Here is a 23,558-nt window from a genome sequence, read left to right on the forward strand (position 1 = left end):
CTCCAGCGCTGCCTCATCCTGCTTTGCATCCTTTGATATTGAGAGCTGAACCGTTCTGCAGCATGGCTGCCTGTGGATCCTCTGGGGAAAGGTAAATGCTGCAGAATCGTACCGTTCTTGGTATCACTGGTCTTCACTTCACTGAGGCAGATCTACTTCTTCTCTTGGCCTAATTAGAGCAGTCATTGGTCTTGTAAAAATACCAATACTTGTGGTTCTGGTTAGTAGTCATAATAAGAGTGCAATACTGCTAATAATATCAATAGCAGTAGCACTAACAACAGAAACAGTTGGAGCAACAGTAGTAAATCGATATAAAAGGAATGTTTCTTCAACCATGACACACTTATATCACATGCAGGGATTAATTTTTATTAAAACAGATTTCATTTTTTTCTACATTAAAATGGACTTGGACACATTAAGTTTAATACATTAACATTAACTTTCGCACTAACTTAACATTTATCTTTGTTTTTGTATATATTATATTGTTTGACTATTATTTCAGTAATTCGCACTTTCAATCTTAAACTATAAAAATCTATATATATTAGTGGTGTCAAAATTAGTGTGTTAACGCAGACAATATATATATATTTTTTTTTCAGTTTAATGCATTAAAAAAATATTTAACACAATTAATGCGGGGCGGGACTAGGGTTAGCCTCCCCAATCACAACTTCTCTTAAATTGCACGCACAAAGGTGCCGACGCACGCTGTAGCCTGTATCCTTTCATATCAAAGCGCAAAATAAACTACGTGCATACAATGCTGTGGTCAGTTAAGTCATGAAGTTACCAAAAAGGTGAGTAAAGCTGCCTTAAAACTGTGCATACATGCAGGGGAGTAAATTTTCTCTAACAGTTGGAGGGGACAATAAACATAAAATTTCTCAAGAGCAATTTTTGAAGGGGACACAAATAATACAGCTAAAATTGTACTTGCAAGGACAAGTATACACAGCCTTACTACTATTAGTGCAGCAGGGAGACTGTGCCAAATTAGACAACTTCAAGCTGTTGTGGTCGCGCTGCGACAGCGCTCGTGTCCGTTGTAGACATTACTATCTTTCAAGCAGGTAACATTATTATTGCTAACATAGTGGAGCGTAGATGTTCTCGCTGACTGGACTAATGTGTGTGTGTGTGATGTAGGCATGCTGGGTTTTTGCAACAAAACCTGCCCAATTGCTATTTAAAACTAGCCCAAAACTAATGGGGTTCCTCCGGTAAAATTCACATTGATATCACGTTATTGGGGTCGCTTCAACCCGTGGCAACAGTGTTAAAGTAGCCCAGTTCTGTGGGAAAACCATGGACTCAGCAAGTCTGAGGTGATATAAAAGAGGAAAGCAGGCATTTGGACCAAAGCACTGTGAGGCAAGGGAGGGGGAGACTCAAAGTGTTTCTAAACTTAAATCACATTTTTGCCCCGTTGGTGTTGTTTTACTACTTACCAAGTTATTTAAAGTATAAAACATTGTTATTTACAATACACAGCATGGTTTTTAATCATATTTTTAGGTGGGACAACCTAAAGGTGGGGGCGGTCCTGTCAAACCCCTCAACCCCCCCCGCTATGCATTAATGTAATATATATTATATTAGTCACATTTAAGAACACGTCTCTGAAAAGGTTTTCAAAACTGTCCTAGAGCAGCCCAGCACTGTCTCACTCATCTAACACACCCGATTTAACTTGTCAGGGAATTTTCATGACTTTCAAGGGGAAAAAAAGACTAAATAAATAAATAAAACAGTCCTCTGTCTGACATTGTTAGGGAACAAATAAACTGGTATAAAAAGTGTAATTCAGTTTATTTTCATCTTCACATGCCTGGTCTTACAGTACACATCCTCATTAAAAGATATTCCATATTGTGTGTGTTTCATTAATAATTATTGAACAAAAATATAATAATTAGCTATTTTTAAAAAATGTGTTCCTTTTCATGTCATGAACCACTGTTAATTTGTAAAATTAAACACCTTGTCCTATCTGGAATATAATGCACACTTTTTCAATCAATTCCCAAAAGATAAAAGACACACTGCATTTTCTCCTATGCAGTATCCTGTTTCACTTCAAAATATGTTTTATTGTGAAAATAAAATGGGTTGTGATTCGCATTTCACATTGACTTTAATGTGCAAATCATGAAAGATTTTTTTTTTCTTTCTCAGATCTGGATGGTGGCTCATTTGTTTGAATGCTTGTCATATGTGTACTTTGATAATATATGCTCTCCATTTCTGTAAAAATAGAAGTTGACTTTGTTTACAACAGAACTAAATAAAAGTAAGAACCCTCATTAATGATTTATACATTGGAGTTGTTTTCCTTGCTAGGAAAGCTGCCAAACGCCTATACTGATTTTAAAAGATGCTAACAGAGGTCCTGCGTATAGAACTTGTTTCTCTGCATCACAATAAGGACGAAAGGCTGCTGGGGAAGCTCTCCGGGAATGGCCCTGTTACTGGAGAAGGTGTCTGGAGTCAGAGAGAAACAGATCAATGCCTGTAATGTTGTGGCTGTAGAGAATTACCAATCTCTGAGGAGCAAATTTAAATAAGAGTAAAACTAGTGTGTATGTGTGTGTGTGTGTGTGAGAGAGAGAGAGAGAGAGAGAGAGAGAGATAGAGAGAGAGAGAGAGAGAAAGAGAGAGAGAGAGAGAGAGAGAGAAACACTACAGAATGAGATCCGCCATCTTTTACTATGATATGTGTAAGTATGTGTGGTTGTGTTTGTACCACTTAACTCAGTCTCGTCTGGCTGCTCTCCTGGGCCTTGGCAAGTATTTCAGTGTGGAGTCAAAGTCCAAGATGGGGAGTATTTAAGAGCTGCTATGGTTTGGAGCATAGGAAAGATCAAATGAGTTAGGCTGCACACTGGAGAGAGCGAGAGACTGAGAGTGGGAGAAGAAGAAGCTTTTAATGTAACTCTTAAGCTACCAGTTCCATGGAGACTGATGGGGTAGTTGAAACATTACCTCACATTTTATCTGCCTTATACGTGTCCATATTTTAACTGGCCATTTTAGGGTAGTTTGTCTGCATGTGCATTTAGGCCAACAATATAATATTTAAATAATATAAAAAGTATTTAATTTGTCTAATGTGGCATGCTAGAGTCTTATGTGAACATGATTGCAAAGAGGATGTTTTTGAGAGATTCAGTTATGCTTACAAAGGCTGCATTTATTTAATTTTTTCTGTGATGCTGAATTTTCACAATCTAATACTACATTATCATTCATAACTCACAAATTATCCTTCATTAAATCAAAATTAATAATATTACATTTTACACAACAAAAATATAATTTAGTATGTCATGAAAAAATATGAAATAGAAATCTTGTATAACATAAATGTCTTTACTGTCACTTTTAATTAATATAATGCATCCTTGCTGTATAAAAGTATTTATGTATATTTTATACTGATTTTTTATTTATATTGTTTTGTTTGTTTGTTTTTCAGTAAATATGGATATATATATATATTTGATTAATTGTTAATTTGACTAAATAATTGGCATGCCTTATAATTCAGTTTAAAGGTTCAGTTAAATTTGTATTATCACTAAATCCTGGAATGCACAGCCTTAACTTTCCTCTTATGTTTTCTCCACAGCCTGCAGACCAGGGTTCTACAAAGCCTTTGCAGGAAACATCAAATGTTCAAAGTGTCCTCCACACAGTTCCAGCCACACCGAGGGTTCGGCACAGTGTCACTGCGAAAAGAGCTACTACAGAACCAGCAAGGACCCTCCCACCATGTCCTGCACACGTTAGTCAGCCTACTGCTCTCTTTTCATTCTTTTCCCACTTAATTATTTCAGGTTCAATTTTAGTGTGTGTTAAATGCATTGACAAAACAGCATATTTGTATTTCAAAAGTGGTGGCAGCTTAAAATAATAATAATAATTTATTATTAATAATAATAATAATAATAATAATAATTATTATTATTATTATTATTATTATTATTATTATTATTAATATTAATATTAATATTAATATAGTGTAAATAAGCAAATAATAATTAAAGAATCAGTTCACCCAAAAATGAAAACTTGCTGAAAATGTACTCTCCCTCAGGCCATCTAAGATGTAGATGAGTTTGTTTCTTCATTAGAACAGATTTGGAATTTAGCATTAAATCACCAGTGGATCCTCTGCAGTGAATGGGTGCCATCAGAATGAGTTCAAATAGCTGATAAAAACAAGTTACAAGTTAAAACAGTCAAAAACAGTTCTAACCAGATACTGTATGTTAGTGGAGCTTGATGTGAGAGGACAACAGGGGAACTTTTTTCCCTGGAGGAAACATTATCATGGATTGTGGACTCTTATTTTAGGCAGAAACGATGTTTTGAAGTTAAAAACATATTAATGATCAGTGTTTCCCCCAGGTTTACAGCTTTTGGTGGGGGGGGGGGGGGGGGGGGGTTTAAAATCAATTTTCTTAATCAAAAGCATGTCTAATGAAATTAAAAATATTGAAGCTCAAAACAATTTTAACATCAATTTATTAAAAGTTTTTAAAAATTACATGTTCAGGGCCCTATCAAATGTTTTATTATTTCCAACCTTATGTTTTATTGTTACCAAATTTTGTTTTAGAATGTCTAATTATTTGAAAGCATAAAAATAAATTTAATTTATTCGTACAATAGCCTTATGATTATTATTTTTTTTTTTGCTCAGAAATTTCTTAGGCATGAAACATTCATTCATTTTATCTTTTAAGTAATGAAAATTTTATTATTTGAAAAATGTCATTTAATATTACAATTAAAACATTAAATAAATATTGTATGATTATACCTATTATGCCTATACTGAACAATCTATATTTCGCAAGGGCAAGTTTAACCAAACTTTTATTTTGACGGGTTGCCGTGAATACCTTTTCATTTCTGTGTGTATATGATATGAGGATAGATTTACAAAAATTAAACAGTCAATTGCTCATAAAGTGAGTCTCAGAGCAGCTCTGGAGATGTGGTTCATGTATTTATGTCATCAAGGTGAGACGGTAGACGTTAATATCACCGTAAGCGTCACACGCGCTTCAGTACAAGTACCAAACCACGCGGCTGCGCCATTCATTAACACAGAGACACGCAGAATTCATATTTAAATAGTTGTTATGCGGCTTAATATTTACAAATACTAGTGGGAATGTGTTCACTGTGTGTGTGTGTGTGTGTGTGTGTGTGTGTGTGTGTGTGTGTGTGTGTGTGTGTGTGTGTGTGCGCGCGCGCGCGCACGTGTGCGCATCGGGACGGTACTCCACTGTGCGTGATACAGAGAGCGCAACCATGTAACGTAGAGACCGAATTGACATGCATCATGTAAATAAGATCAATAACATAAGGCTATTTAGTTTGTGTAATAAAAGAGCAAGGTATAGACCTGTTCTATCAAAAAGGTAACTTTAAATGATTTATTTTGTGATCTGGCGCTATAGAGAAAATGTAATTAAATAAAATGACCTCAACCTTCAAGGTGGGCGGGGGGTGCCGTAGGGTGGGCGGGCCGCCCCCCTAATATAATGGCAGGGGAAACACTGATGATGGATTCATTTGTTACAAACACACAGCTTTTCGCTGCACAAGACGTTAATTGATGGACTAGATCATGTTGATTACTCGTGGATTATTGTGATGTTTTTATCAGCTGTTTGGACTCTCATTCTGACGGCACCCATTTACTGCAGAATATCTATTGGTGTGCAAGTGATGCAATTCGAAATTTTTCCAAATCTGTTACCATGAAGAAACAAACTCGTGACCTATTCCATTTAGCACTTTCACACAAGCTAGAATCTATCCTGTAATATCAGTGTGTGATCTGATCATCCTAGCAACAAGACAAACTGTATTACAGTGATATTTATATTGAAGTCCTCCAAGGACTAAATTAAAAGGAATTAATATAATAAGTATTATTAATTGAGCAAGTAATTAAGAAAGATAAACTAAAGATGAACAATATGACTAAATATGCTCTCTCGTCATTTTCATTATCTTTTCAGTTCCTTCTTACTCGTATTGTTTCTGATTCTATCGATCAGAATTCCAGTTATTTCAGTCACTTCAGTGCTTCATCACCCTCTTCCCTTTCCCTCCTTCTGCCCCCCACCATTGCACTTACCCAAATTATTCACCAAACTCAATCTTTTCAACACCAGCAGCAATCTGCATTAAAAACAGGAGAGGAGGAATAATTACTTCCTTGTTATTCACGAGTGGGTGCAATTATCATTAACTATGATAATCATGTCTGGGACATATTCTCATTATCATCATTAGCTGGGTCTGTGAAACCGCAGATAAATGCAGACTTCCCTGTATCTGGCTCTGAGCCGGCATTCTATAGGAAGCAGAACCAGGGTACCAGAGCAGAGACATTTGTATTTCGGCAACACCAGAGGGAGGGAGTGAAAGAGAGATAGCAAACACTATAGTGTGATTTTTAAGGCATTAGCAGGATTCATTAGTTAATGCATATGCACAGTTTTTGAGAGCTAAAAAAAAAGATAAAAAGATTGTTAATCTGCATAATATTCTGCACAAATAGGCTTTTTTTTCTGCATGATAATTATGGTTGCTAATGAGTCAGGTGTGTCTCTCCTTTCAGGACTGCCCTCCTCTCCTCGAAACTTGGTTTTTAACATCAATGAGACCGCCCTCTTTCTGGAGTGGACTCCACCCAGTGACACAGGTGGTCGGAAGGATGTAACCTATAATGTCTTCTGTTTCCGATGTGGAGCTGATGGCCAGGCCTGTGAGCCATGCAACAGCAATGTGCGCTTCATACCAAGATCCACGGGCCTCACAAGCACCTCTGTGGTGGTCCAGGACTTTGTGGTGCATGCCAATTACACATTCCAAATCGAGGCTCTTAATGGAGTGTCGGGTTTGGGAAGATCTGAGAGACAGCTTGCCAATATCACCGTCAGCACAGAGCAGGCTGGTGAGTAGAATTTATTTTTATTCTTTAACACTGAACTGACTTGAACTGAACAGTGGATAATTGATATTCTTGGCTTTTTTAAGTTTAAAGTTATGTTGTGATATACTCACAGACAAGGCTCACATTACAGAGGAATAGTAATAGAATAGAAAGTAGTAATGGAAATGATGATGCTCCAGGAAATCCCTAACATGGACAAATACATGCAGTTATAACTGTCACTGAATAAAAATAAGATAGAAACATTTTGAATAATGAAACAAATACAATAAACACTCGACTGTGACAATATATAGTTAATCTGTGTTCTTCAAGCCGTCTTGGGTATTTTAATAATAATTAAGTATATTCATAATCCATCGCTAATTGATATAGCCTTTATTACAGTATAGAATATAGTCTCTGCCTTATTCTGATAAGAAGCCACATCAGATCACAAAAGAAAGTTATTTCAACACGCGACTGATGTTATGGAGTAAAAACAAGTTATAATGTTCTCTTTTGTTGGACAACAGGTTTAAAAACGTTTCTTATTGCAAGTCATTACATGGGAAGGTGTTCAGCATGTGTTGCTTTTTCAAATGCATGTTTTCTCATCTCATTCATGTTTTTCAAATGACGTTTCCTCATCTCAGTGAAATTATTTAAACATGAAACTGGCAAAAACGCAATTCACAAGCGTGTATTGAACTGTGGATGTCATACCGAACAGTTTAGTATTATATCCATACATCTGATAAAGTAAGACACTGGTGAGCATATGACACTTCTACGGAAAAGTATTAGGTCCAAGCAATAATAAAAAAATAAATAAAACCATCTCAAGATTAAAGTCGTTAAATTTAGAGAAAAAACTTGTTACAGCTCAAGAAAATTCGAGATAAAATGTTGCGATTAAACTCATTAAATTTCGAGAATAAAGTCATTATGTTTTGAGAAAAAAAGTCGAAATAAAATGTTGAGAATAAGCTCATTAAATTGTGAGAAAAAAAGTTGTTAAATTTCGAGGGGAAAAAAGTTGAGATAAAATGTTGAGAATAAACTCATTAAATAACGAAAAAAAAGTATTTAAATTACCAGTAAAAAACTGTGTCGAGAACACAGTCGAGAATAAACACACTCGTGTCGTGTTCATTTTATCACGTTGGACGCTGTTAATGTTTTCCTAATTAATGTTGTTCAGTTGCTTTGACACAATCTTTTTTGTTTAAAGCGCTATATAAATAAAGATGACTTGACTTGACTTGACTTGACTTGACTTAATTTACGTCTTCAGTGGGGTGGGTTGGAGCGTATGCACTGGGGAGTAGTGACTGATACGATCGACTGGGTTCAAGTCCATCTTTTTCCACACTTGCTTTTCTTCATCAAATATCACATCGGAAAATTGGAAATCAATTGCTTAACGAGTGTTTAATAGTAATGTATTAATTAGGTAAGTTTAGTGATACTGCAGTAAATCCATTGTCGATATTAATTTGGGGATTGAAAAGTATTCTAACTGGATTGTTGTCACGCTGCGTTTCTCCTGTTTTCCGCGTCAGTGCTGACGAGAATGGCAGAGCGGTTTCATCTTCCTTTAAACTAGTTTAAATCACTGTGACATCTGTGGTTTGTATCGGAGAGCTCAGCTTCAAACTCAAACTCTTCTCACAGCGCTGTTCAGTGGTCGCCTGATCAAGACCTGCGAGTAAACACATTTGTTCTGAGCTCGCTACTTGTGTAAAGCGTGCTGCACTGACCGTTTATAGCTCTGCCTAAAGACAGCGCAGCGCGCTTCACACAAGTAGCGATCTTCCGCTTTCAGTGTGCTAAAGAAATGACAGCACATATGAGTTATCAAATTGTTGTCACTTACATTTTACTGATACACGATTTTTTTCTCGAAATGTAATGACTTTTTTTTCGTAATTTAACAAGTTTATTCTCAATATTTTATTTTGACTTTTGTGCTCGAAATGTAAAGATTCTTTTCTCAAAATGTAACGAGTTTTTTTCTCGCAATTTAACGAGTTTAATCGCAAAATTTTATTTCAATGTTTTTCTCAAAATTTAACAAGTTTTTTTTCTCAAAATGTAATGATTTTTTTCTCGTAATTTAATGAGTTTAATCTCAAGATTTTATTTTGAGTTTTTTTCTCAAAATTTAACAAGTTTTTTCTCAAAATTTAACGACTTTAATCTGGAGATGGTTTTATTTTTTTATTTTTGCGTGGCCCTAATCATCTTCCGTAGACTTCTTTCACAAATATATATATATATATATATATATATATATATATATATATATATATATATATATATATATATATATATATATATATATATATATATATAGAAAAGAAAAAGAAAAAACTTGCTGACCCAAAACTTTTGAACTTTTAACATGTATATTCTTATCTACTTGATATACTATTGATCCAAATTGTAGCTACACTGTAATGTCAAACAGTCTTGACTGGTTAAATGACAGCATCTCAGACTATCATTCCAACCTCTGTCTCCTGATGTTCTGAGCAATAGACCTGCTAGTATGCTTTCCCAGTCTGTAAAAAACAAGCCATTGCCACAAGATATTCATAATTATTGCCATCCTGGCCAGACTCTCGTCGTTCATCATGATAATGATGATAACTGCAAATTTCATTTCATCCTGGAGAGGCATTGTCTCAGCACATCAAATGTGGGATGTCTCCTGGCCTAAGCTCAGTTTCACACTAATAGAGGCACACAGCTTTATCTAAAAGCCTGCTGTATCCGCAGATATGGCCAAACTTCATTATTAGAATCTGGCCAAGACTCCACAGGACGGCTCTTGACTCTCAGGACCTATTCTCACATTGTTTTTATCAATTTCTCTGTGTTTGCCCATTTCCTGTGCTCTGACTGATGATTCACTGCTCACTTTCATTGGCTGGATTGTGCTTCAGCTTCATTGGTTTGTGTTTTGGTAAAGCATAGCGATTCAACTCATCTTTGGGTTATCCATATGAATGATTTTATTTCTGGAGAAGTCTGAGAGGTTAAAAGTCATTTTTGGATCAGGTGGTCTTATACTCTGTTGGTAGGGTCATTTTATTCTTTGTTAAGACAAGAAGACTCATCAGCATCAGTTGTCAGTGAGGAAGAAAGATTGATTGATATGATCAGTGTGCCTCATGAGCTGTAATCACAGTGAAGAGCTTCATACCCATCCTTCAAGCCCACAATCTAACACCTGCGGTGAGGGAAAGAGACCGAGCGTAAGGAAGAAATTGAGCTGCACAGTGTATATATAGCATCTGAATTATTCAAAGCAGTTTTGTAGTGAGATACCCCCAACCCCCAAAATGCAGAGACTTACATATAAATTATATGAATTTCAAAATATATGAATTTTAATTGATTTAGAACAGGGACTCTTAAATGGACAAAAAGACCAAATTCAAATTCTGTCATCATTTACTCACCCTTATAATGCTCCAAACCTGTATTACTTTCTTTCCTCCACATAAAAGAAGATATTTTGAAGAGTCCTGGCCAAGTAGGTTGAGTTTAAATGCTTTTGGATATATGACAGATCCAAGACTATATGATCTTGGACACGGACTTGAGATGAACTTGAGAGCTTAGCCCTTTAAAATATTTAAATAATTTATAATGCTTACAATGCAAAATAATAAAATAATTTAAAAATAAAATAATAATAAAATAGTTATTAATGTACAGAATCAATTAATTGAATATTTGCCATATGATTACATATGTGACCATGGACCACAAAACCAGTCATAAGTGTCAATTTCTCAAAATTGAGATTGATACTTCATCTTAAAGCTGAATAAAAAAAAGCTTTCCATTTATGTGTGGTTTGTTAGGATGGGACAATATTTGGCTGAAGTACAACTATTTAAAAATCTGGAATCTGAGGGTGCAAAAAAAAAAATCAAAATATTGAGAAAATCGCCAAAGTTGCCAAATTAAGTTCTTAGCAATGCATATTACTAATCAAAAATTAAGTTTTGAGATATTTATTGTAGGAAATTTACAAAATATCTTCATGGAACATGATCTTACTTGATATCCTAATGATTTTTGGGATAAAAGAAAAATCAATAATTTTGACCCATACAATGTTATTTTTTTTATTTTTTTTATTTTTTTTTTGGCTATTGCTACAAATATACCCAAATGACTTAAGACTGGTTTTGTGGTCCGTGGTCACATATAAATTTATAAATGGCAGATGATAGCTTAATATTATATTTTGTTTAACAACTTTAAAACATACAATGAGTTTGAGATCAAATTGGCAAACCCCTTTTGAAGAGCCCTGATCTGGATAACAATGTATCATATGATGTGTTGTCTGAAAACAAAAGATACTGGAAATTCATAAAGGTTATATTTAGAGGAATTTATTAAGTTAATGACCCTAGCAAGTCTCCTAACAGAGCAACCACAGGTCTAGTTCATCAAATCAATTATAAACATGTTTCAACAACCAGAAAATGTCCAAAATATCATTTTTGTTAGCTTGAAATGTATGAAAGATCTGATTCTTTAATAAAAATGCAATTAAATTTGTTGCTGTTATTTGATGCAATGACATTCATTAAGTATGGCTTAATTGCCCAGATATTATAAGGGCCTCTGTGTGTAGAGTTCATAGAGGTTTAGATCAGTCTTAGCAGAGGTGATCTTATATTGTTTGTAAAACTCCCTAATAATATAATGCAGTATTGAATGGCATGTTTATAATAGCTTTAATAATGAAAAATCTCACAGCACACATAAATTATAAAGTACATATATCATTCATCCACAAAAAACAAAAAATATAACTCTAGAGCTCAGTTGCCAAAGTTAAAACCCAGAGCTCATTACAGTATAACTCTGTAACATTTGCAATACTGTGAATCTTCCTCTCCGGTGTCTACTTAGCCCTACATTAAATGTTAATAGAGGTCAGGTTGGGGGTAGTGACCGTGGGATTGGGCCAGACTCGGTGGAGGAATTCCACAAGGGTGATGATGGGGCAAGGGGCCAACAACCCTCCAGTTTTCCCAACCATACTAGCCAGAACCATTGCAGTATTGATGAGCAGAAAGAGCTAGAGAAGAGCAGAGGCTGTTGCCATGCAGACGGCTGAGCCAAAGCATCATGATTCAAGAGATCCAAACAAGCCTTAATGGTGAACTCTCTCTGCCACTCAGAGACATTCATATTACATCAAAAATATCAGACCCTCAGCTCCTCACACAGTGATTTAAGCATGTTTAATAGATCTGAAACTTCTTCTTTTTTACCCTGCTAACCCGCAGCGGTTAGTGAAATAAAACAACCTTGAATTAATTTGCACAAGGTGTTTCATATACCATTTAAAGCTTTTTATTATTATTATTTATTTATTTTTCTTTGATATGGGTCAAAGCCGAGACATCCCATTTTGGTGTCCACATAAAATTACATTTACAAAATTGATTTTATATGCATAGAAACCATATTTTATGCAAGTAAAGTGTCTACTTTAATGTTTCAAATAACTTTTCTGAAAATAAAATGTCAAAAATGGGTGAAAAAACAATGTTCCATCATCATTCAGTGTAACAAATATAATTGCTATACTAAAAATGAAACAACATACTTATTACTTATTCTGACCTGTACCTATTAAAAAATAAATTTTAAAAAAGTAAAAGTAAAAGTAAAAAGTAAATATATATATATATATATATATATATATATATATATATATATATATATATATATATATATATATATATATATATATATATATATATATATTTGAAATTATTTGAAACTTCTTGCTGGCAAATGGGTAAAACCTAGTGGTTTGAAGGATAGTGGCAAAGATTGGTAAACAATTCAAATGAAAATCAATTATTTTTTGAGGGCTGCACTGTGCACTGATAGAATCTTTTAATGGCATCTAATGATTCTGGTTCTAAATATGCCTGACAAGATTTTTTTGTAAACTATTCTCTGAATGACATTTTAATTTTAGTTAGTCTTCTTTAAATATTTTTTTTAAATGTATGATTGTCATAATATTTATTTATTTATTTATTTATTTATTTATTATTTTGTTATTTATTTATTTATTTATTTATTTTAGTTAACTACATTAACCTTGGAGGTGATGTCCTGTTTTTCCAAACAATGCCGATGTTTTTATGTTTGGTCTTGCTAATGGTACCGAAATTACACACCACAGCTTTAAATAAGCTCAGCCAATAGGAGTTTAAAGCTCACAGTATGATGCAACTGTACAGTAATGTGAATGTGTTAAGCTCTATTGTGGAGTTTTCAATGCATTTTTTTGAAATGCAGTCATTCACTGTAAACATAAAGCAATATTGGGGTTGGCAGGTGTTGTTTGACCCAGACGTGTCTTTAAGAAGAAGCCCACAGCCAGAGTGAGTTACAGCACAAATGTACTGTCAGACTGAAATGTTGTGTGAGAAATACTAGTGGAGAACTGAAAGTGCTACAGACATTAATGCTGAACACGGTTTCTGAGCTGCCGTTGCTTTTGGATGGGTGGGTGGATGGCATGTTTTAGAAATGTGTGTTTGAGGCTTTCCTGGAGATTGGATGAGTTTGTGTGAGACATATGAAATGTAAATGTTCTCTCCAGAGGCTGAGAGGCTACATGTTGTGCAGTTCCTAACTCTGAAATTTATATTTATTTATTTATTATTTTTAGGCTTTGGATAGAATTGTCAAAAGCAAGGTGTCATAATGTTTGCGTGGTTGCATAATGTCAGAGGAGCTCTCAATTACACAGCACACACACACACACACACACACACACACACACACATGCTTGGACACTGATATATGCATGCATTTCCATGTGTATCGCAAACCTTGCTGACACATTGGCAGACCTACAAGACAAGTACGCACACACATTTCCCTCGAGTTCTCCGGCATTTATACACGTTCACTCAGAACCATTTCTGCCAGCAGTGCTGGTTTTTAACAGGTTCATTCTCTGAAACAGCTTACCAATGCTGCCACCGGCTTCTTGGGGTGCTAATGTTTTGTTTTCCCACAGTAGTTACATAATCTTTTCCCCACACCATTCCTGCAAAAAAAAACACTTAAATCAGACTATAGCTTTTCTGTTCTTAGCTGGTGTAAGCTGGTCTCCTAGCATGGTCAAGCTGATAAGTGTCTAAAACCCCTTTAAAACCAGGCAACAGACCAGCCTGACCCATCTGGGAATTTAAGCAAGATTTTTCCTCCCTAATAGGGATTCTAAAACTGTATAATAATATAAATAAAAAATTCACATAGTTGCTATATATATATATATATAATATATATATATATATATATATATATATATAGTGTGTATGTGTATGTGTGGTGTGTGGTATGTGTGGTGTGTGTGTGTGTGTGTGTGTGTGTGTGTGTGTGTGTGTGTGTGTGTGTGTGTGTGTGTGTGTGTGTGTGTCTGTTTTACAGTTACTTATATAATATCAACATGTTTTGAGGGGTTTTAGGATGGATGAACATGTACATGACATACGTCCAAAATTGAATAATGCATGCATACACATATCTGTATGGGCTAGATACTGTGTGTTAATATATAAAATTCAAACTTCTAATAGGTTCCATGTATGTTTTATATTATATATATTACTTACTTTCTTACTTATTGCCTATTATGCCCTTGGCCGTGTATATATATAAGTTTTGAAAAATTATGATGGTTTACCCCCAGTTTTTCATGTAGGGGCTGTTACCCTGGTAAATGTTTAAAATTCTAATAGCATAGCTGTGTTAACGTATATGGCAACAGTAAAGATTCTGTATATATAGGGAATTATATTTCTGCTGCCTTTGTATGATTGTCCATCCATATCTATAGCCTCATTTTCTCTCATCTGTCTATACTTATCTGTAGAGTTTCAGACCAAATCAATTCCAGGCAGCATCTGTTATTTTGATGAAAGTTCCACTCTCAGATGCTCTGGTATAAAAAAAAATAAAGAAAATAAAAAAAATGTCTGTTCCACTGAAATATAGAGGTTATTCAATAAAAAGCTTTTCTCATATGAAAAATGTGTAAAAAATCTTAAATTATTCAAGCTTCGTATGTCACCAATAAGAGCCACACTAATAAAATGGCAGTCTGAGATATTGAACTAGCTGGCCAAATCTCATTTTTAAAATTACTCAGCCAGGCATAATCTCTATGATATTGTAATTCCATACACAACATTCCAAACATACAGAACTTTAATAAAGAAAAGGGAAAATAAATAGCATAACTGAAACTTATTTAATTTTGCATGCTGGCAATTGACAGCAAACTCTCATAAGTTAAGTTACTTTATTTAGATCCTTAGTCATTTAGATTCTTTAATGCTGTGATATTTACACTACTTCCTCAGGCCATCCTCATTCAGACAATCAAGCCTTGAGTACTGACGAAGACCCTCATCCCTGAGCTGTTTGTCATTTATTTAACATTACATCCCAGGGTATTTTGGAGGCTTTTAGCCACAGTGGCCTTGACAGAGCCTTTCATTGTCAGTTTTAGACAGAGCTGGGAGGCTCAGAGCACCTCAGATCAACGTTAGGGGAAAGATAAGTTACAGGGGGTTGGGCTGTGTGTATGTGTGTGTGCGCATTCATCAGTTATACCAGTTTCATAAATGTTTAAAAAAGTGCTGGGAAATATGGCAATAAACTAAATCTCCATTTTTCTGAATTGTTTGACCAATTCAAGATAACGATTTAAATTATTTTAACATTTAACTAGTCAACTTAAAAATGTAACTATAGCATGATTTAAGTAACATTCTATTAAAGCTTAAAACCTATTAAAAACTTGCATGACCACTAATAAATAAGGTTCTGTTAAAAGTGCACCACACATGAAATGGTCAACATGGTGTAAATGTAAAACAAATGACTTGTTAATGTCTTTGCAGAAAAGATGCATGAAATTTGAAGGCAAATATTATACAAACTTGTCTAAAACATATCCTATATGTTCATAAATAACATTGCATAAGAAAAATGCTACAGTTATTAGCCAGAAAGTATAAATTCAGGTTTAAAGGTTAACTCAAAAAGTCCAAGCAATTTAAATTCAAAATTACTAAAAGTATAACACCAATACACTATTAACAGTAAATGCTTTATGAAAGCATTGCATTCTTTATACTGCATGCTGCTTTTCCGCTGTTTTTTCCATGTAAACATGCACTTTGCAGTGTCTTGCACATGAAGCAGGATTCTAAAGACTCAGCACTCAATTAAGAAGTTCAACTTGTGTCTCATAACCTTACCTTTTTTTTCCTTTCCAATGCCCACGTCTCATGTTTTTCAGCACAAAAACACATTTTACGTGAATAGCCACTTAGGGTTAGCAATATGTACATTGCAGTATGTTTCCACTGGTGCAGAGCAAACAGATCAGAGCAAGCATTTTTAATTAATTTTTATGGGACTCGAGCTTCATGTTTACGTTGAGCTTCACGCTCAATTGCTGCAAGGTTCAGTTAGCGACGACTGTCTTGAGTGTTTAAAAATATACAGATTGTACAGGTGTAAATTATATTATTTTCACATTAGACACTTTGCAGTTGTTTTATATATATATATATATATATATATATATATATATATATATATATATATATATATATATATATATATATATATATATATATATATATTGCAGTTTGAATGCATATTTATTGTTGTATATAGGCTGGCTTGTTTTCTTATTGAAATCACACTGTATTTTTACTTTGGAAATTCAGAAAGAAATCTTGCATTTCTGGAACTGTAATCACGTGTCTGTGATGATTATATTGCCCATTTGCTGAAAAAAAAAAATGCTGAAGTGAACCTTCATCATTATTTTCCCTTAAGAGACCATGCATGTAACCCCTCTGGTTTTACTCCGCTTACTCCGAGTGGAATTCAAACCGGCATTGGAGGCAGGCACGCTAACAAGGACGCTAAAGACCACAGCCTCTAACGTACCTCTTGAGATCAGGGGAGTGAGGTTTACTCACAGCTCTTACCAGCTGGCCTCCGTTACACGCACACATGTGAGAGGTTAATCAGGGCCATTCAAAACATAATTAAGAAAACCTGAAAATTTGACCAGCAATAATTGAAAATGAAGGAGAGAGGGTGAGAATGTAACTGTGACCAAAATGTCCATAGCCCTTACTGAGCCGAGCAGGGTCAAAGACACACACTGACACTTCACTGTCCCCTAAGAAAAGACAGAGAGATTGAGAGATACAAGGAAAGAGAGAAAGGGGAAAGACTAGGGTGACTGTCTCCGTTTTGACAGACTGTGTGCCACAGAACACAGAGACAGACATCTAGACTTCTGACCCCCATGGCAACCCTGAAAGCACTCGAGAATGAGCAGAGCTTTCTTACTCCCCTGAAGGGCATTATAATGGAGAGTTAACTGCACTGTGTCTTTGCAAGTGAGTGGAAGGCTGACGGTGATTGCACACATATTGTTTGAATGTTGGAATGCTAATGTATATGTGCTGGGCATTGTCAATGAATTGGAGAACAAAGACTCAAGAACTGTTGCAATTTTTGTGCCGTCTTCTCTCTCTCTTTCTCTACCTCAATCTCTCTGTTTTTTTTCCGTCGTGAATTTAAGAGGATGATGGATGGATTGCAATTTTTGTACAATTTCTGTCAACAACACCGACCGTAAGAGTGAAATGGCAATCACCTGTTTAAACTCTAATGAAGATTTATTTGTTAGCCAACTGATATCGCTGGCAAAATGGCATGTTAATATCCAATTATGGACCTAATAAACCTAGATTAGTCCTGTCAGACATCATAATGATTTCATCTTTCTGATTCTGGTCTGTCAATATATAAAACCGACCTGCTCAGTTTGGGCCTATTCCGATGTTTTTGTATTTCGGTGTGATTTCCCATGAGAAAGCCCACACGGAACTGTATTGACAACTGCACTGATTTCTGCAAAACTGGAAGACCCGTCATTCATAAAATTCAATTCAAAAAACCTTCTGCTCCTTGTGTGTTTATTAAATATTAAATATTATTTTATTATTAAATTATTTGGGAACACTTTGCTGTACGGTTCTTTGTTAACTTTAGTTAAAAGTAAACTTTGCAATTTGGTGCATTTAAAATAATATAAACATTAAATGTAATATAGAATGCTACTTAAAATGATACACTACATTTAAAATTTTAATCAAGCACTTTACATTGTTAGGCTATGATTAGACTGCGGGAAAAAAGGGCTTTTTTGCTCATACTGTATGTGATTTATTTTTTTATTTATTTATTTTCCTCATCAGAGTGTGACTAGGACAAACCACATAGAATCTAGTATTTTCAATTCACTTCATTGTGTGGTCCTAAATCAGATGCTGGTCCGATATTTTGTAGTTTGACCTCAGCCTGAACAGTCATATCAGAAGTCATGCAATCTTTACATCACTTTAGTTTAGATCAACATTCATTACAATTCTGCACGGATGGGAGTCACTTCAAAGATATACCAGTAGTTCATTGGTCATTCGGTTAATATGGAAGATAGCTTCTAAAGTCAGTGGAGGGACAATGAGATGTAAGTATCATGGTGACATTGCTATGCATTAAGGCTTGCAGTGTTAATTTAGCCTTTTAGTGTCACAGATTTTGATGGATTTTTTATTAAATTGAAAAGGAAGAAAACACTGGAGCAAAACAAAACAGAAAAGTGTAACAAAGCATATTTAAACAAGGCCTGACAAAGAATTTAGGAAACAAAGGGCCAGATACACAGGGGGAAAACCAGAAGCAAAACAAGACAAATGCAGGGTGATATTTACAAGTATCCAAGGGAACGGATTTATAGGAAGAAGACACAAAAAGAGAGAGAATGCAAGCTAAAAGTACATTAATAATTTCAACATAATAGCCTTAGATACAACTCAACACAAAAACACTCAATACTCATGACAGTCAATACACATCAAAATAAGTGTACTTACAGTATTTACAGCACAACAAAGATTAAAATGTAATAATATAAAATGTACTTTAAAGTAAGAACTAAACTCTCTTTAACACTTAACTGCAATTTTTCTCAATATTGTATTAAATGCAAATAGTTTTTTATGCTTTTAATATTTGAAGTAAACTACTGTACACATTCAAAATAATTAAGCACACTTCTTTTTCACAGGAGCATAACTAAGCATTAACTAATGTTAATAATTTTTACTTTATGGTAAAGTGTTACCAATTAATAATGCTTTAAGCTACATGTAACACCATTGTTCTCTCAGCTCCATTATCATGTTTACTGTGTACAAATCGGAAAAAGTCTGCAGATTTTGTGTTGCCTACCATTGGTAACTTTACATTTAAACAAAAACATGCACTGAAGGACTTTTACATAAGCTATTTTTAATTTTAGTTGTGTAAGGTGTTTTTCAAGACTTGCCAGCAGAATAAAACTAGTGTCTGTGTTTTCTAGTCTGTAAACAGTGATCTTTCCAATGGATGTTTTTACTGGTTTGGACTTTTCTTCTCTTATTATTGTACATTGTAATGTTATATCAATCCTCGCAGGCCAAAGAAGTGCTACCTGGATAATACACACATTATTTATTTTCTTGCTACCTCGCTTCTGTTACAGTAATGTAGAGTACATTGTTTTACATAGAGTCATTATTTTCTCCCCTCAGTTCACTTTCTCTTTATTCTCTAGACATCTAGCTTTGTGAACATATTTACACTTCTGCAATTTTCTTCTAATCTTTGTTGTTTTGTCTTTACCCAGTATAAAGAGAAAGGGGGATTAGAGAGCCTATTTGTGTTATTTTTACCACCCTCTTCCTTCACTCTCTCTTGCTCTCAGTGTCTCTCTGATTTTATTTATTTATTTAGCTATTTATTTTTCTTGGCAGTGGGAACAGCTCAAAGTGAAAAATTATGCAACCTACAAATTTTTCCCTTGAGGCCAGGTGTTGGCACATAATGGCCCATATAGGTGCAGTAATTAAGATCTGGTTGGACAGGGGAGGGGAACAGAATATCATCTATTTTTCCCCTACTTCAAGACAATTTTTTTTTATTATTCCTAGAGACAATCTACTGTTTGTTTTTTTCTACTCACTCATGTTCAGCCTTTCTCTTGTGTTTTTCGTCTTGTTTTTCTTGTTACAGCTGGCTTAGGAGCTGAAGTGAGCTGATGTTTTGATTGGCTCTTCAGTTTTTAAGCACATCACACAACTGCTGCAGTGTCTCAATTTTGTCCTAGTCATGGGAAATGTACAGATTTCGCATTTGTACTGAAATGCATCACGGCCAGTGGGAGGTGGGACGCTAATTCACTGTAGCTTGTTAATAACCCCCAAACTACAAAAGAGTGAATTAGTATTGATTATGATGACCCGACTCCCTTCAGCTCAAACTGTTTGTGCTCGATGCATTAATGCCTCTCTGTGTTTACCAAAAAGCCAGTTTAATTGAAACAAATACCAACTGGGGAAATATATACGGATGCACTGACTCTCAAATCATGCAAACATACACAGACTCTTATACTCCCCTTACACGCTCAATAAACATATAACGACCCATGCATCCATACACACAGTCATAAAAGAAAGAATAAGCGTGTGCACATCTCACATGCATGTGTAATTACATGTATGGGCCTGCGCTCATCCTGAGTTCTGGCGTATCGACTGCATTATTTACTGCAGCTGCTTCATTCTCCAGTTAATTGCTGCTGTTTGTGAACCTCTGAGAGACTCACATGTGTATCTGGCGGTGGATGATTTCTGAGTGTGTTTAGACAAATACTCGATCGTCTCTCATTATTCATCTCTGAATCTGAATTGGAGTTGTTTTCATTGCTGAGAACAAATCAAACGTGGCCTGTGTCGGATCTTCCCTCTCTTAGAGCACCTGGTAAACTCATTCACTTGCCAGACAGCTCAAACAGCTGTTTTAACACAAAGCACACGTTCGACGTGTTTACATTTTGTCTTACACTGTAAAACTTGATTAAAATTCGCTGACAATATACTCACCCTATACTGTAAGTTTGTTTCTTAATCGGAATAGATTTGGAGAAATTCATTACATCACTTGCTCAACAATGGATCCTCTGCAGTGAATGGGTGCCGTCAGAATGAAAGTCCAAACAACTGATAAAAACATCACAATAATCTACAAGTAATCCACATGACTCCATCCATTAATGTCTTGTGAAGTAAAAAGCTGCATATAAGAAACCATCATTGAGGTTTTTAACTTCAAACCATTGCTTCCTATTTAAATACAAGTCTTCTCTCCATAACATTGCTTTCTCCAGTGAGAAACTGCTTTCTCCACTGTGTATATATAACCCAAAAATGTTCTCAGTAAAGTGGTTGTATGAGGTGGTCCGCTGACTGTGCACATTAAGGTAATAGGCTGCTTTAAGCTTTAATTGCTCTGATGGTAGTAAAATTTCTTATTATGGAATTTATATATGGATCATTGTGCATGATTAATTTGTTCCATTTTTATTCCATATATACGTATTAAAAATTGCTGGATTCAATTAATTAACTGGATTTAAACCTAAATCTCTGCTAACCGCTATACCACAGCTCCACCTAAACATTTCTAATGCATAGCTGTGGTGAGCTCAGGTTCAGCACTCTCAGAAAAGTGTGTTCACTTATTGTAACAGGATGAGATACACTTAGAGGAGAAGATTATAGGAGCTATAGGGAAGCATTTTCTTTTTAATCTTGTATATAATTCTTGGATGGGGCGGGGGGGAGTGAAATCTGTCAAGCAATGGGAAATAGAAGGAAAATGTGCATTAAAGGAGCTCTCTTTTTCCCTTGCTTCCTCTCATGCATGTAAGAAATCTTTTGAAAGCACAGAAAAATGTAGATGCAAGGACAATTTTCCATTTGCATGCCCCCTCCGGAGCCACAATGATAAAACAAGAACTTGTTTTGCATGTTCACTATGTGTGATCACAAGTATGTGCATTTTTTATGTGCCTGTTTTATTAAAGTGTGCCACACTCCCTACAAGAGTCAATTCAATTAAAAAAACTATTAAAAAAATCAATGTTTAAAAAAAACAAGCAACCTCCAATTATACTTAACTGGCTTTTCTGATTGCTTGACTAGTATGGTACGATTGCTGGTTATGTGGGAAACTCATCACTTAGCATTGTGCAGCCTCCATAAAGAGTCTGGAAGGATTCTGGGTAAGAGTAAATGGAAGACCCCCTTAAGCAGAGCAGGACAGCTAATTAAAATAAAAATGCAGGTCAGCTCCGCATAATGACTATACATTAAGCGGCTCATTTTTTTTTCTTCTTTTTGAATGTACATGTTTGGATGTGTTTGTGTTAGCAGTTTCTCCTTTCCATTTCTTCTTGTGTGATTGTTGGTGCTTTAGGCTAATTACCATCTAAGGCTTGTTATGACAATTCAGCATACTGCACAGGCGGATGAACAATTCTGTGTGCAGTGTGTTATGAGGAAACAAATATAATGCTCATTTTTGTCAGAAACATCTTCATAGCTTTCTGAGTACTTCAGAATCATGGCCTAGCAGTAAGCATGAAAGTTGCCGACATATTGAACTCTAGTTTCATTTATTCTTTTTCTTTTTCAATAAAAAGTAACAAAATAACCAAAAGTTAAGCTGAATTACGTAAACTGAATGTGGTCATGTTGAAAAACAAGTTGTACCGCAACATATTTGTCTTTTTGAACTGCATACAAAAACAATCAATCAGTTTAAATCAGTCTGATGAATTATTTCCTGAAATGAATTCTTTAGAACAGTTAGTGAATCAACATCTGTTTCACTAACTGAACATCAATAATTTTATTTATTTATTTTTATTTCTTGTACAGTACATACATTACAGTAATACATACATTTTGGAGCATACAATATATTTAAATATATGAATATATTTCATGTAAATTCTCTTATTCTCAAGGCTGCATTTATTTGATGAATAATAATGATGATAATAATTATATATATATATATTATAAATATATATATATAATTTATTCCTGTGATGCAAATTTTCAGCAGTCATTAGTCCAGTCTTCAGTGTCACATGATCCCTCAGAAATCATATTAGAATTCTAATATGCTGATTTGCTGCTCAAGAAACATTTCTACATCTACCTTCTGCTTATAATGTTGATTACAATATAATCAACATTATAAGTAGAAGGTAGAAGTAGAAATGTTTCTTGAGCAGCAAATCAGCATGGAATCTTTGATACATTCTTTTTCAGGATTATTTGATGAATAGGATGTTCAGAAGAGCAGCATTCATTTAAACTAGAGATGTTTCGTAGCATTATAAATCCCTTTACTGTCACTTTTAATCAATTTAAAGTTTCCTTAATGAATAAAAGTATTAAATTAAAGAATTAAAAAAAAATGATAATTCTTACTGACCCTAAATTTTTGAATGGTAGTGCATGTGTTTCAGAATAATTTCAGACTGATTATACAGTTTGTCATTAAAGATTTATGACTCTATGCTGTC

The 23,558-nt window shown here is 34.7% G+C and overlaps 1 protein-coding gene across 3 annotated transcripts in view; it reads left to right on the forward strand.

Moving 5' to 3' along the window:
* The window catches only part of LOC109052917 (ephrin type-A receptor 6-like), a 114,850-nt gene that overhangs the window by 78,109 nt on the left and 13,183 nt on the right, over positions 1 to 23,558 (forward strand). For all 3 annotated transcript variants that reach the window (XM_042757679.1, XM_042757687.1, XM_042757696.1), the window contains exons 4-5: positions 3,641 to 3,796; positions 6,656 to 6,991. In XM_042757679.1, the coding sequence (XP_042613613.1) occupies positions 3,641 to 3,796; positions 6,656 to 6,991 (492 nt within the window). The remainder of the gene's footprint in view (positions 1 to 3,640; positions 3,797 to 6,655; positions 6,992 to 23,558) is intronic.

This window comes from Cyprinus carpio, chromosome A1, assembly GCF_018340385.1.
Source record: "Cyprinus carpio isolate SPL01 chromosome A1, ASM1834038v1, whole genome shotgun sequence".
NCBI classification, from domain to species: domain Eukaryota; kingdom Metazoa; phylum Chordata; class Actinopteri; order Cypriniformes; family Cyprinidae; genus Cyprinus; species Cyprinus carpio.